The 12,320-nt window shown below is 38.2% G+C and overlaps 1 protein-coding gene across 1 annotated transcript in view; it reads left to right on the top strand.

The window, feature by feature from the left end:
• Nucleotides 1-2,280: 2,280 nt before the first annotated feature.
• Nucleotides 2,281-12,320, top strand: part of LOC107723797 (transcription factor COE1-like) — a 45,870-nt gene continuing 35,830 nt past the window's right edge. The window contains exons 1-2 of the mRNA XM_016532497.1: nt 2,281-2,305; nt 6,227-6,368. Of these exons, the coding sequence (XP_016387983.1) occupies nt 2,291-2,305; nt 6,227-6,368 (157 nt within the window). The 5' untranslated portion in view covers nt 2,281-2,290. The remainder of the gene's footprint in view (nt 2,306-6,226; nt 6,369-12,320) is intronic.

Here is a 12,320-nt window from a genome sequence, read left to right as displayed (position 1 = left end):
ACTCTCGCTATTGCTAATGGAGCTACGGGGTCAACAGAGTCAAACTATATCCACATTACACATGTGGATGAGGGCTCTAAAAACTATGAGTGAGTGTTTATGTGAACGTGGCGTGCGGTTAGGAGACCAGAAGGACAAATCCATATCGCGGAGGGAAAGAAAGACAAAGGATGTCTTCCTAAAGTGAGGGCACCCAGGGTTTTGCAGGGGATTTAAGAGGACTATGAGAGCGTGATGTCAGCGATGGGGTTAAGCCCAGACTTATCTCCACACAAAGCAGGAAAGAGAGTAAGAGAAGGAAAGCGAAAGCGTGGAAGAATAAGGGACAGGTCAGGAGCGCTCAGACAGGGTCAGTGACAGGAGGGAATCAGTGGGGAAGAAAGCCCCTTAGAGCTCTTAAATGATATTATAGACGAGGCCTGTAGCGCTAATCTGTTTACCCAAACAACACAGTGGATAACACACACACAAACATGTTTTTATCAATGCACACACACACTGAGCTGCAAAATGCAAGATGATATCATATATATATATATGATGATATGATATATATATATATATATATATATCATGTATATGTGTGTGTGTATGTGTGTGCGTGCGTGTGTGTATAAGATATATTTATACAGTATATGTCACATACAGTGCACATACTGTGTGCATTTTCCATCTGACATGCTAATAGGCACAAAGGCATGAGAAGGGGATGAATGGATTGACGCACATGGATGTGAAATGGTGTAGATGTTTGAGGGGCGACACAAACAGTAGATTAAAGAGCAAAGGATGAGACCTGGACCGCTTATCCTAGAGGAATCACAGCCAGCACACACAGACTATGCATCTTTCATTCCTTCAGCACTAACAAGCCAGCTGCACACACACACACACATATACACGTTTGTTTTCCTATCATGGTGGTTGGGACTTTCCATGGACTTCTATTGTTTTTATAATAAGCTACTACAGACTAGCCTTAAACCAAACTAAACCTTTACCCCAAAAGAACTAAACTTTATGAATTAAAAAAATGCAATATTCATGAATCACTTTAACCTTTGAAGACAGCCCTGTGTGTCTATGTACAAATGTATGTATCTCTCTAAAAAAAATGAAAAATTGTAAAAATTATATATTATTTTTATTCTAAAAATGCAAAAAGTTTTTTGTTTGGTTTAGAAACATTATAAATGTCTTCACTGTCACTCTTGATCAATTTACTGCATCATTGCTGAATAAAAGTACTAATTTTAACAGTAGTGTGTATAAAAACAATAGTAGTCTATGGTTTGTGCCCTTTTGACAGCTCGGTAAAAGTATGCTGAGTGTTAGATGATTAGATTCATAGACATTGTCTCCTTTAAGATTCCAACAGTTGCAACCCAAACTGTGATCACCAGGCTACTGAGTGTTAATGCATTTGTGTGAGTAGTGACAGACAGCAAATGTAATAGTTGATGAATGCTGCAGACAGACGTGGATTCTCAACTATACCAGTGCAGTGAACCGGAAAACCATGAATGAAGAAAAAAGAGAGAAACCCCACTGTGCTAATTAATATTGTAGATTTCAGACCACAGAGAAGGAGGGAGAACACACTGAATCACAGCCAAACAAAATCTGACACTGGATTCAACATTAAAAACACTGTTCTTAAAATGCATAAATAATAAACACTTACAAATCATTTGACACACATTATTAATTTGATTGATCAATGGCACAGTAATATTCACAACATTGGATGTTCTCCTGGGAAGATGAGTACAGTGAGTAGATTTTATACATCTCTGAGTAATAGTTGATAAGGATTCTCATCTACTATGGTTCCTTTATGAGGAAATCTCAATGTATTTGTGACTTATGTGAGTCTAGGTGCTCTTTGCGTGACCTCGACAACACAATTCTATCTCTCTTGATCTTTCTCCTGCTTTCTTATCCTTTACTCAGCTGACAGACCTCTTTCTGGGCTCTTGACAGATGGTCTGTTATTAATTTCTAAGACCAGTGTGTTACTCATTGCGTGCGTGTGAATAAACGTGTAGCTGTGACCTTATGAATGCACAGAATAGGTAGATTCAGTAGGTTAACGACAAATATTAGATCTAATGCGGTCAATGTCAGTACCACACAACACTAAATTCTTTACCTCAATCTCACACCACAGTTTTGAACAAAACAGTTTTACCTCATAAATCCTCTTATTCTGTTTTTTTCCAGGTTTTTCCTGAAATTCTTCCTCAAATGCAACCAGAACTGCCTAAAGAATGCAGGGAACCCAAGAGACATGCGGCGATTTCAGGTAGGACCACACTCAGTCAGCTCACACTTCTATACTAAAGTGGTAAAATTGCAATTTTGACCATATATGTTAGTGGACAAGCTGCACTTGCATTGCTTGCTGCATGGAATGGTAACACTATAAAAAATGTCCATTAATAACATTACAATCATTATTATATTAATAATGCTCAGCAAATGAGTAGTTAATGAACATTTAAATAGTTTGAAATGACATGAAATGTAATATATTTTAGGGATATCAATCGATTAACCTTTTTAATTGAATTAATTAATTAACGTTAAATACAGTGAATCCCTTTTGTCAATATCTGAAATATTTTCAATATTTAGGTGATATTTAAAACACCTCAAATTAAAGTAATTGAATATATATAATATATGTTTTTTTTGTGTGTGTGTGGAAAACACAGTGATCAAAATTAGAGAATAGTAACCACTGTAGCACGAAATTTATTTACAACTAAAGATTACAACTAAAAATTTGGAGGGTTACAGAAATTAGTAGGAATTGTAGAGGCCCTTGCTTTGAATGACTTCAGCACATCTGCGGCTGCAGGACATCACTAGTTTCTCACCCTGTGCTGGTGTGATCTTGGTCCACTCTTCTTCCAGTCTCTTCCATAGCTCGGTGACTGTAGTGGGTTTCTTAGCCATAACTTTGTTGCCAATGATTTTCCAGAGTTTTTCAGTTGGGTTTAGATCAGGACTCTGGGCCGGCCATTTCATTATTTCAATGTTTTCAGCTTCAAAGAACTGCTTTACCCGTTTTGCAGTGTGACGGGAACATTTTCTTGCATGAAAATTGCAGGCTGATTTGGAGATGCTTGCAGGGAAGGTACTGCATGTTGCTGAAGGAGGTTCTGATAAACATCTGCACTCACCCTGCCATGTATCTGTATAAGAGGCCCAACTCCTGCTGCACAAAACATGCTGCAACCATGACACTTCCTCCTCCACCTTTGAAAAATTGTAAAAATTATATATTATTTTTATTCTAAAAATGCAAAAAGTTTTTTGTTTGGTTTAGAAACATTATAAATGTCTTCACTGTCACTCTTGATCAATTTACTGCATCATTGCTGAATAAAAGTACTAATTTTAACAGTAGTGTGTATAAAAACAATAGTAGTCTATGGTTTGTGCCCTTTTGACAGCTCGGTAAAAGTATGCTGAGTGTTAGATGATTAGATTCATAGACATTGTCTCCTTTAAGATTCCAACAGTTGCAACCCAAACTGTGATCACCAGGCTACTGAGTGTTAATGCATTTGTGTGAGTAGTGACAGACAGCAAATGTAATAGTTGATGAATGCTGCAGACAGACGTGGATTCTCAACTATACCAGTGCAGTGAACCGGAAAACCATGAATGAAGAAAAAAGAGAGAAACCCCACTGTGCTAATTAATATTGTAGATTTCAGACCACAGAGAAGGAGGGAGAACACACTGAATCACAGCCAAACAAAATCTGACACTGGATTCAACATTAAAAACACTGTTCTTAAAATGCATAAATAATAAACACTTACAAATCATTTGACACACATTATTAATTTGATTGATCAATGGCACAGTAATATTCACAACATTGGATGTTCTCCTGGGAAGATGAGTACAGTGAGTAGATTTTATACATCTCTGAGTAATAGTTGATAAGGATTCTCATCTACTATGGTTCCTTTATGAGGAAATCTCAATGTATTTGTGACTTATGTGAGTCTAGGTGCTCTTTGCGTGACCTCGACAACACAATTCTATCTCTCTTGATCTTTCTCCTGCTTTCTTATCCTTTACTCAGCTGACAGACCTCTTTCTGGGCTCTTGACAGATGGTCTGTTATTAATTTCTAAGACCAGTGTGTTACTCATTGCGTGCGTGTGAATAAACGTGTAGCTGTGACCTTATGAATGCACAGAATAGGTAGATTCAGTAGGTTAACGACAAATATTAGATCTAATGCGGTCAATGTCAGTACCACACAACACTAAATTCTTTACCTCAATCTCACACCACAGTTTTGAACAAAACAGTTTTACCTCATAAATCCTCTTATTCTGTTTTTTTCCAGGTTTTTCCTGAAATTCTTCCTCAAATGCAACCAGAACTGCCTAAAGAATGCAGGGAACCCAAGAGACATGCGGCGATTTCAGGTAGGACCACACTCAGTCAGCTCACACTTCTATACTAAAGTGGTAAAATTGCAGTTTTGACCATATATGTTAGTGGACAAGCTGCACTTGCATTGCTTGCTGCATGGAATGGTAACACTATAAAAAATGTCCATTAATAACATTACAATCATTATTATATTAATAATGCTCAGCAAATGAGTAGTTAATGAACATTTAAATAGTTTGAAATGACATGAAATGTAATATATTTTAGGGATATCAATCGATTAACCTTTTTAATTGAATTAATTAATTAACGTTAAATACAGTGAATCCCTTTTGTCAATATCTGAAATATTTTCAATATTTAGGTGATATTTAAAACACCTCAAATTAAAGTAATTGAATATATATAATATATGTTTTTTTTGTGTGTGTGTGGAAAACACAGTGATCAAAATTAGAGAATAGTAACCACTGTAGCACGAAATTTATTTACAACTAAAGATTACAACTAAAAATTTGGAGGGTTACAGAAATTAGTAGGAATTGTAGAGGCCCTTGCTTTGAATGACTTCAGCACATCTGCGGCTGCAGGACATCACTAGTTTCTCACCCTGTGCTGGTGTGATCTTGGTCCACTCTTCTTCCAGTCTCTTCCATAGCTCGGTGACTGTAGTGGGTTTCTTAGCCATAACTTTGTTTTTCCAGAGTTTCCAGAGTTTTTCAGTTGGGTTTAGATCAGGACTCTGGGCCGGCCATTTCATTATTTCAATTTCAAAGAACTCAAAGAACTGCTTTACCCGTTTTGCAGTGTGACGGGAACATTTTCTTGCATGAAAATTGCAGGCTGATTTGGAGATGCTTGCAGGGAAGGTACTGCATGTTGCTGAAGGAGGTTCTGATAAACATCTGCATTCACCCTGCCATGTATCTGTATAAGAGGCCCAACTCCTGCTGCACAAAACATGCTGCAACCATGACACTTCCTCCTCCACCTTTCACTGACTTCTTTACGCACTCGGGGTTCAGTCTTTCCCCAGTTTGACTCCGAACATAACGTTTCCCATCTGACCCAAATAAATTTAACTTTCTCTCATCACTAAATTGAACTTTGGACCAATTCTCCTCTGTCCACTCAACATGCTCCTAGCCTTTTTATTCTTTCTGATGATGAGAGGCTTGGTCACTGCAGAGTGCACTTTCAGTCCGACTTCTCTTAAATGTGCCGAAACAGACTCCTGTTAGGTTAACTTCAAACAGGACTAAGCAGTGACCTTGAAATTTAGGAAATTGTAGGTTGTTCTATAATTTTAATCTCCACCATATATATATATATGGCCCTTATACAATCCAATGTATTTCACTAAAAAAGTATGAATGGTTAATACGGATGTAAAGAAGAGGGAGAAAAAGAAAGCTTTGAGCGAATGAAGTGGTTGCCCAGAACAGGGATAATGTAAGCAGTGTTTGCCAAGTCTCATCAAGCCTCTTCCTCTCTTGAGATTGAGAGACCTCTCAAAGCCTGAGAGCCATTTAAATCAAGAGGCTCCTCAGTTGCTGTGGGACACCTCTAGTCTACATCTTCAGCTCGGTGAGAGCTGTTAGCTGCTGTCATTGTTCCAGGCTCTCTGGTGAAATGTGCCTGTTCGTCAATTTATCAGTCAGCAGTTACTTACAAGCATACCGTGTGTATGTGCTACTCCAACACTTCAGCTGTTTGTTTGAGCTACGTATTAATTTGTTTACAAGAACAGAGTATGTCTTTGCGGGTCAAGTGAAGTACAGTTATCATTTGTCTCTTGCAGGTGGTGGTGTCCACGACGGTCAGCGTGGACGGACACGTCCTGGCTGTGTCTGATAACATGTTTGTACACAATAACTCTAAACATGGACGCAGAGCTCGCAGGCTGGACCCGTCTGAAGGCACTCCGTCATACCTGGAACACGGTGAGTGTACATACTATATCTGTTTACATGCATTTTGTCAAGAAATAAAGAACACACGTTTGCCATATCAATATACACAAACTCTTCATATCAAATTGTTTCGTAGTGAGAGAAAGAATGAGACAAATGGGAGCAACCGACAGCAGGAATAAAAGACAAAAATGTTACACCTGCAATGTAATGTAGTGAAAATTCCCTAACTAATAGCAGCAACATCCCAAGCACCATTCAGCTAAACTAAGCCACTTTGTCACACTCAATGTAGTTTCATTGTTTTGCTGCATGAGCACAGATGGTTGCCCATCATGGCTAGCACTGTAGTTTTCCCTTACGTCAACTTATAAACTTACAGACACAGCTTAAAGCTGAAGTGTGCCATTTCTACCCAACTACTGTCACCAAATGGTATTGCAAGAATTGTGATTTCAGGTTTCCTCCACCATCTTCGATTGACTTGAAAGTCTTGTATGATCAGGACAAAACAAGGATCTGAGCGTCAGAGACCCACAATGTTTTGGGAAATCAACCTACTAATGGCTTACTTATAGTTGTCTCAGCATATGAAGGGTATAGGAAAAACATTTCAATATAGAAACAAATAAATAAATACACACACATGCAAATGGTCATGGTCAACAGAAAGCTGCTTGGTTTGAAAGTGACTTCTGTGTTTGCTGTGATTCATACATCAGTACACTATTGACAATGGATCATTTTTGACCACAAACTTTTGTGCCCGGACCTCAAGAAAAAAGAGGTTTTTTTTTCATTATAACTCATGAATTTGAACCTGAAACCTTTCATTCAGCCCAGAGCTTTAACCACTACAGTACAGTATATCACACTATCCTTCCAAACTACTTTCAGCTAGTTTGTATGCTTTATTATTTAATGATCCGGGGTGCAGTCGAGCAGAGATGAGCACTCTTTATTCTCCACTGGCTGAAAGACAACTGTGACCGTTCAGTCAACACACAGAGTCAGCACCTCTGTGTGCCGCTGTCATGTTTTAATGTCACTAACAAGTCACGCCGATGCCAGATATTACAGGTGGTCTGAGCTAACCAGACTTTCATTTGACTGACAATCAGCATACCAACAGTAGCAGTGCAACAAAACACCGACAATCCAGGGCAAAGAAAAGAGCAATGAACGCAGCATTCCCCAAGTGGCCTGTTCTCTTTAGGTTTGAACATGTGTCTTACGAGACCTCTAAGGCTTAAGCACAGAGCATTTATTTTCTGAATGACATGTGGCTTTATCTGCTGTCCTCCTCTAGTGTTGCAGGTTACAGTGCGACCCTCCCAAATCTGTCTAATAACATGTGGACATGATTTGAGCACTGATTTGATCCTCAGCCGCAATCAAATCCAATCATTTTCTCATTTATGTTTGGGATGATTCTAGAGAAGAACATATTTTTCAGTTTGGACTGTTAACCTCTATTTATGATGAGAAACTGAGGATTTGAATGATGATGGTTTGATGATGATGCTGATGATGATTAAGTTATCTCTATTCTCCTGGGGATGTCTTCAGTATTTAAGCACAGTTTCCACTGCACTGAGAAGATTAAAAAAGTCAATTTTTCTAAAGCCTGGACATATTTGGAAAATTGTGGGGATTTTTCTTCTTTCTTTTTTCCAAAAGAAAGTATAGGATAATTCCTGAGACAGACAGGCTTATATTGTAATTCCTCATTATGTCTAATATAAAACCCTGACGTGCACATATAGATATATATATTTTTTGGAGGGCAATGCAGGAACAACGTCAGAGCTCCAAAATCCAATACAGAGTTCTTGTAATAATTAAATTCCACTTGAAATTTAAACACCTGTCATTCACTGTGTTCTACACATCCCTGCCCCTTGTGTATGATCTTATTAATGGAATAGTTCATACAAAAATGAAAATTTGCCCACCCTCAGGCCATCCAATATGTATGTGAGTTTGTTTCTTCATTGGATTTAGCAATACATCACTTGTTCACCAATGGATCCACTGCAGTTGATGGGTGCCGTCAGAATGAGAGTTCAAACAGCTGGTAAACACATTACAAAGTAATCCACACGACTCCAGTGCATTGATTAATGTCTTGTGAAGTGAAAAGCTGTGAAAAACGTGTCTGTAATAAACAAATCCATCAAGATTTTTTTAACTTCAAACCGTTGCTTCAAGCTAAAATACATGTCCTCTATCCATAATATTGCTTTCTGCAGTGAAAAAAGTAATTTAGTCTGAAACAGGAGAGAAATATGCACAGATCAAGCAGTGTATACAAGCAAAAACAGTCCAAATCAAATATATCTGTGAACAAAAGGAGATGAATTTTTTTTACTGGTGAAAGCGTTATTATGGATTATGACCATATGCTATTATGGATCATGGACATATGGGTATTTTGGCCAGAAGGTTTAAAGTTAAAACCATAACAATGGATTTGTTTCTTACAAACATGCAGCTTTTCACTTCACAAGACGTTAATTGATGTACTGGAGTCATGTTGATTGCTTGTGGATTTTTGTGATGTTTTTATCAGATGTTTGAACTCTCATTATGACGGCACCCATTCACTGCAGAGGATCCATAGGTGAACAAATGATGCGATACTAAATTTCTCCAAATCTGTTCCGAAACAAACTCATCTACATTTTAGATGGCCTGAGTGTAGGTCAATTTTCAGCAAATTTCAATTTCTAGGTGAACTATTCCTTTAAGTACTTTTAGCTGATTTGATAATGCTTTTCACTCCCAATAATAGTGTACTTTTAGCTCTGTTTAACACATTTTACCATATTTAAATCCATTCCACAAAAATATGGCCTTCTCTTAACCAACAGCATGCTTCCCTTCACTCACCCCTACTTAGCCACTCTTGTCCATTATTGTGTCAGTTTTAAACTATTTCCACTCCCCTCCAGCTAATGAGCCTGTTCTGTCAGATATGGCGTGCATGTGTGTTGATTGCTCTGGGCTGCGGAGACGAGGGTAAAGTGAGGGCACCAATACGTGAGGTCATGTCACAGACGCACTGTGGTGGAAAGAGGTGTCTGCAGGGCTCGAGAATGTTAGTTTGTAGAAGAGAAAGCTATTGTGCTTGTATCTGTGATGTGTGTAAAGAGCGAGCGTGTGTATGCGTGCACACAGCGTAAGGGAACAGATGGCGGCAGAGGAGGCACCAAAGTTTAATCCTATCAGATGGATTCACATTCCACCATCTGCTTAATCCATGCACAATTTCAGCACACTGCAAAAGAGTCGTTTTAGGCCAAGATTACAATCACAGATTGCTCCACCGTTCCTCTTCATCTCTCCTGGTTTATCACGCCGCCAAATTGCATTATGCCCAGCAGTCACCCACAACACAGCTCCGAAGAAGAAAAAAAAAAGGAGCACAGACAAACTGGGGAAGTCCTCAAGGCCGCAAAGTGGATTACTTCACTTCTGAAAATTACTACATGGCTGGTACACAGAATATATGTGATATTTTGATTGGTCTAAGGAGATTTGCTTTGTATATTTGGGGTTATTGAAATGCTTTAAAATCAAGTTCCTTAATCTAAAATATGTAATTCCGTACTTAATATGCAATACACCTTCAGGAAAACATTCAACAGGACACTGCAAATATGATATGAATCCTGGAAGACTATAAAGGTCTTCCACAGATGCATCACTATACAGTGTTGCAGTTTGGAATATTATTACTTAGCATTTCTATATTTAACATGGATATAAAAAGTCTTAAACTCACCCAAAAGTGATTACACACTTATGAAACAGACTTTCTGTTGTTGCCGAATAATATAAATATATCCATTTTATGAGTTTATGAGTAAAAAAAACGCAGAGTGGAAACTAAGGAAAAATTCTATGTCTGACTTTAATAAGGCAGCCTTTTTTCCTTGATTTAAGTTGTATTAAATTAATCATAAGTGACAGTAAATACATTGATAATGTTACAAAAAAAGAAAAAAATATTTCATTTCCACAAAAATATTAATCAGCAATATTTTCAACATTGATAATAATAAAAATATATATATATATTTCTTGAGCTTGCTAATGAGCATATTAGAATGATTTCTGAAAGATCATGTGACTGGAGTAATGGCTGCTGAAAATTCCTTTTTTTTTTTACTATATTTTGAATCAAATAAATGCACCTTTGGTAAGGATAAGAGACTTTCAAAAACATTTTTAAAATCTCATCGGCCCCAAATCTTGGAATGGTAGCTAGCTTCTTCTTCTTCTTCTTCTTTTTTAGTAGCTTGTAGTGTTGCTAACTGCTTTTTCAAAAAGGTAGCATAATTGTACTTTAAATTATATTTAAAATTTCTGATTACCTTCCCCAACACCGTTCCCTGGACTATTTTTCCCCTTCTGGTGAAAAGAAGTCTCCCCAAGTCTCAGTCTCCCCTGCTATTATCTATGCTAGCTGTTCCCAGGGCATCGCCGGTGGCTGACACACACCAGTTTGAGCTGTGCGAGTGAGGCCTACAGCCTCGTCTCATCTCAGTTCAGGTTCTATCAGCAGCACCGAGCACTTCCTACACACAGGCTGTCTGCCTCCACCACACATCTGCCTCAGTTAGTTGCACCATCATACGAGCGTTGAGTGTAGACCCCCACCTTCGCCCAGGGGTCCTGCCTTCAGTCAGAACCGTGTGTAACGCTTGTTAAAGGATGTGAGTTCAGTCCCCCTACCAGAGTCACAGAAGACAACAGAGCCGCCCGTGACAGACTCTCCCATTCCCTGCCTCCGACAGCTGCCTCAGAGGACTCTTACTTTTCTCTCTATCTCTCTCTCTCTCTCTCTCTCATGTCTTTTCCTTCTATTTAAATCCAGCAGCAAATTGGAACAACAGTAATTAGTCGGTTAAAGTGCCTTCAGTGAGACACCAAGCTTTAGAATCCGGTGCCAAAGTTCAACACGCTGAAATGAAATTTAAACTCATTAAGGTGTTGAATTTTTATGGCTGGCTGCTGTTTTCTCAGAGTGTCCCAGGGCGCCTGGCCTTTTGATCGACTGCTGTAAGGACTCCGGATTTCTCTGTGCCTGGCGAACTCCGGCGCTCATGACATTTGCACAAGTGTCATAAAACAAGCGCTCGCACCTGGCCCCCTCCCTCCTCGCGCACACATGGGGTCAGTGTAATATTTAATAAAGGTGTGTGTATAATCAAGCGGAATTAGCATTCGTGTTCTCCTTCCACCCCCAGAGGGGAAGGAAGGAGGGGTTGGAGGGAGGAGTGCTGCTATAGTACACTCATCACTGACTGATCTTTTCCAGTCTGACCCTCAGATTTCATTAATTATGTCCATGACTAAAACAAAGGCGGAGGGGAATTATGCCTTTCATAAGCAGAGCACCAGGGGAGCTTTCACTCTGTGTCTTTTGTTTGGTCAACCGAGTCTGAGCGTCTGTGGACCAGAATGCATAAGTTGTGTGAGCCGCACGGTTCTGCTTAGAGTGAGGAGTCGGGTTTTGTGTTGATAAAAATTTACATAACATGTCAAAAAGATGCAAAGAGATAAAAAAAATATTGAATTTGTGTAATATTATTGTAGAAACAATATCAAAATGACAAAACATTAAACAAATAACTGACAGATGATCGAAATTCATCATACTAATGCATCACCCCTACAATATAGAAACTGCTGATAACTGATAAATTGATATTAAAATATAATACTGTTTTGACAAAATAATTTACAAATTATTTGAATTTATTTATTGCAACTTTATATTGTATATTATTTTGAGACATGCTAAAGATTATATTTAACAATTTAATTATATTGTAATATAATTTATTTAACTTTAGTTTAATTAAAATAGTAAAAAGTTATTAAAGTTATTATTACTAAGTGGGATAGCAAAGCAATCAAAATGTGTAAATTGGGAAAAATGAGCAGGCGGTGTGTGTGTGTGTGTGTGTATAT

Source organism: Sinocyclocheilus rhinocerous, unplaced genomic scaffold, assembly GCF_001515625.1.
Source record: "Sinocyclocheilus rhinocerous isolate Xijiao unplaced genomic scaffold, SAMN03320098_v1.1 scaffold1085, whole genome shotgun sequence".
NCBI classification, from domain to species: domain Eukaryota; kingdom Metazoa; phylum Chordata; class Actinopteri; order Cypriniformes; family Cyprinidae; genus Sinocyclocheilus; species Sinocyclocheilus rhinocerous.
Note: the sequence above shows the minus strand (reverse complement) of the source record. Positions and strands in the feature narration are given on the sequence as shown.